Raw genomic sequence first — 479 nt, 5'->3', positions numbered from 1 at the left:
TAGAAGAATATTATAATCTGACTCCTGACCAAGAAATTTAATCATTGGCATATAAACGCTAACGAAACTCTTCTTAGAAAAGCGTTTTACGGTGTATAAGTCTTGATTTCAGTATGAAATATTGCACAGCACAACTAATTAATTTAGTTTTCTTAAGGTTAACATATATATTCTTCTGCATGTTTGTTTATTCTTTTGGTTCAGGGACACACAACTAACCCCAAATAATTGACTAACAGGTGACGGGCAGCCCCCTATGCAGCCTTACCCACCACAACCTATTCCACCATATCCTCCACAGGGAGCACCATATCTGGCTTCTGCTCCCCCAGAAGGTAGCCTTAGAAAACCATATTTAAATACTTCTCTATAATTTTCTTTATTTTCTGCTTATGAAACTGGTGTTGATCATAGTAATTGTGTTTATTTCACATTGATTTTTAAGGTAAGTTCCAATAAAACACATGAATGACAAGATG

General features: G+C 35.3%; 1 protein-coding gene and 1 long non-coding RNA gene across 8 annotated transcripts in view; one reads left to right on the top strand and one right to left on the bottom strand.

The window, feature by feature from the left end:
- LOC119591975 overlaps window positions 1–479 on the bottom strand; it is a 47,801-nt gene that overhangs the window by 16,579 nt on the left and 30,743 nt on the right. The window lies entirely within an intron of this gene.
- LOC119591973 (DNA-directed RNA polymerase II subunit RPB1-like) overlaps window positions 1–479 on the top strand; it is a gene marked incomplete at its 3' end in the record, with an annotated part of 21,999 nt that overhangs the window by 19,512 nt on the left and 2,008 nt on the right. For 4 of the 7 annotated variants that reach the window (XM_037940728.1, XM_037940730.1, XM_037940727.1 and 1 more), the window contains 1 exon segment: window positions 240–335. In XM_037940728.1, the coding sequence (XP_037796656.1) occupies window positions 240–335 (96 nt within the window). 7 annotated transcript variants of the gene reach the window in all.

Source organism: Penaeus monodon, chromosome 29 (genome assembly GCF_015228065.2).
Source record: "Penaeus monodon isolate SGIC_2016 chromosome 29, NSTDA_Pmon_1, whole genome shotgun sequence".
NCBI classification, from domain to species: Eukaryota; Metazoa; Arthropoda; class Malacostraca; order Decapoda; family Penaeidae; genus Penaeus; species Penaeus monodon.
The sequence above is the reverse complement of the archived record's forward strand: the minus strand, read 5'-3'. Positions and strand labels throughout refer to the sequence as shown.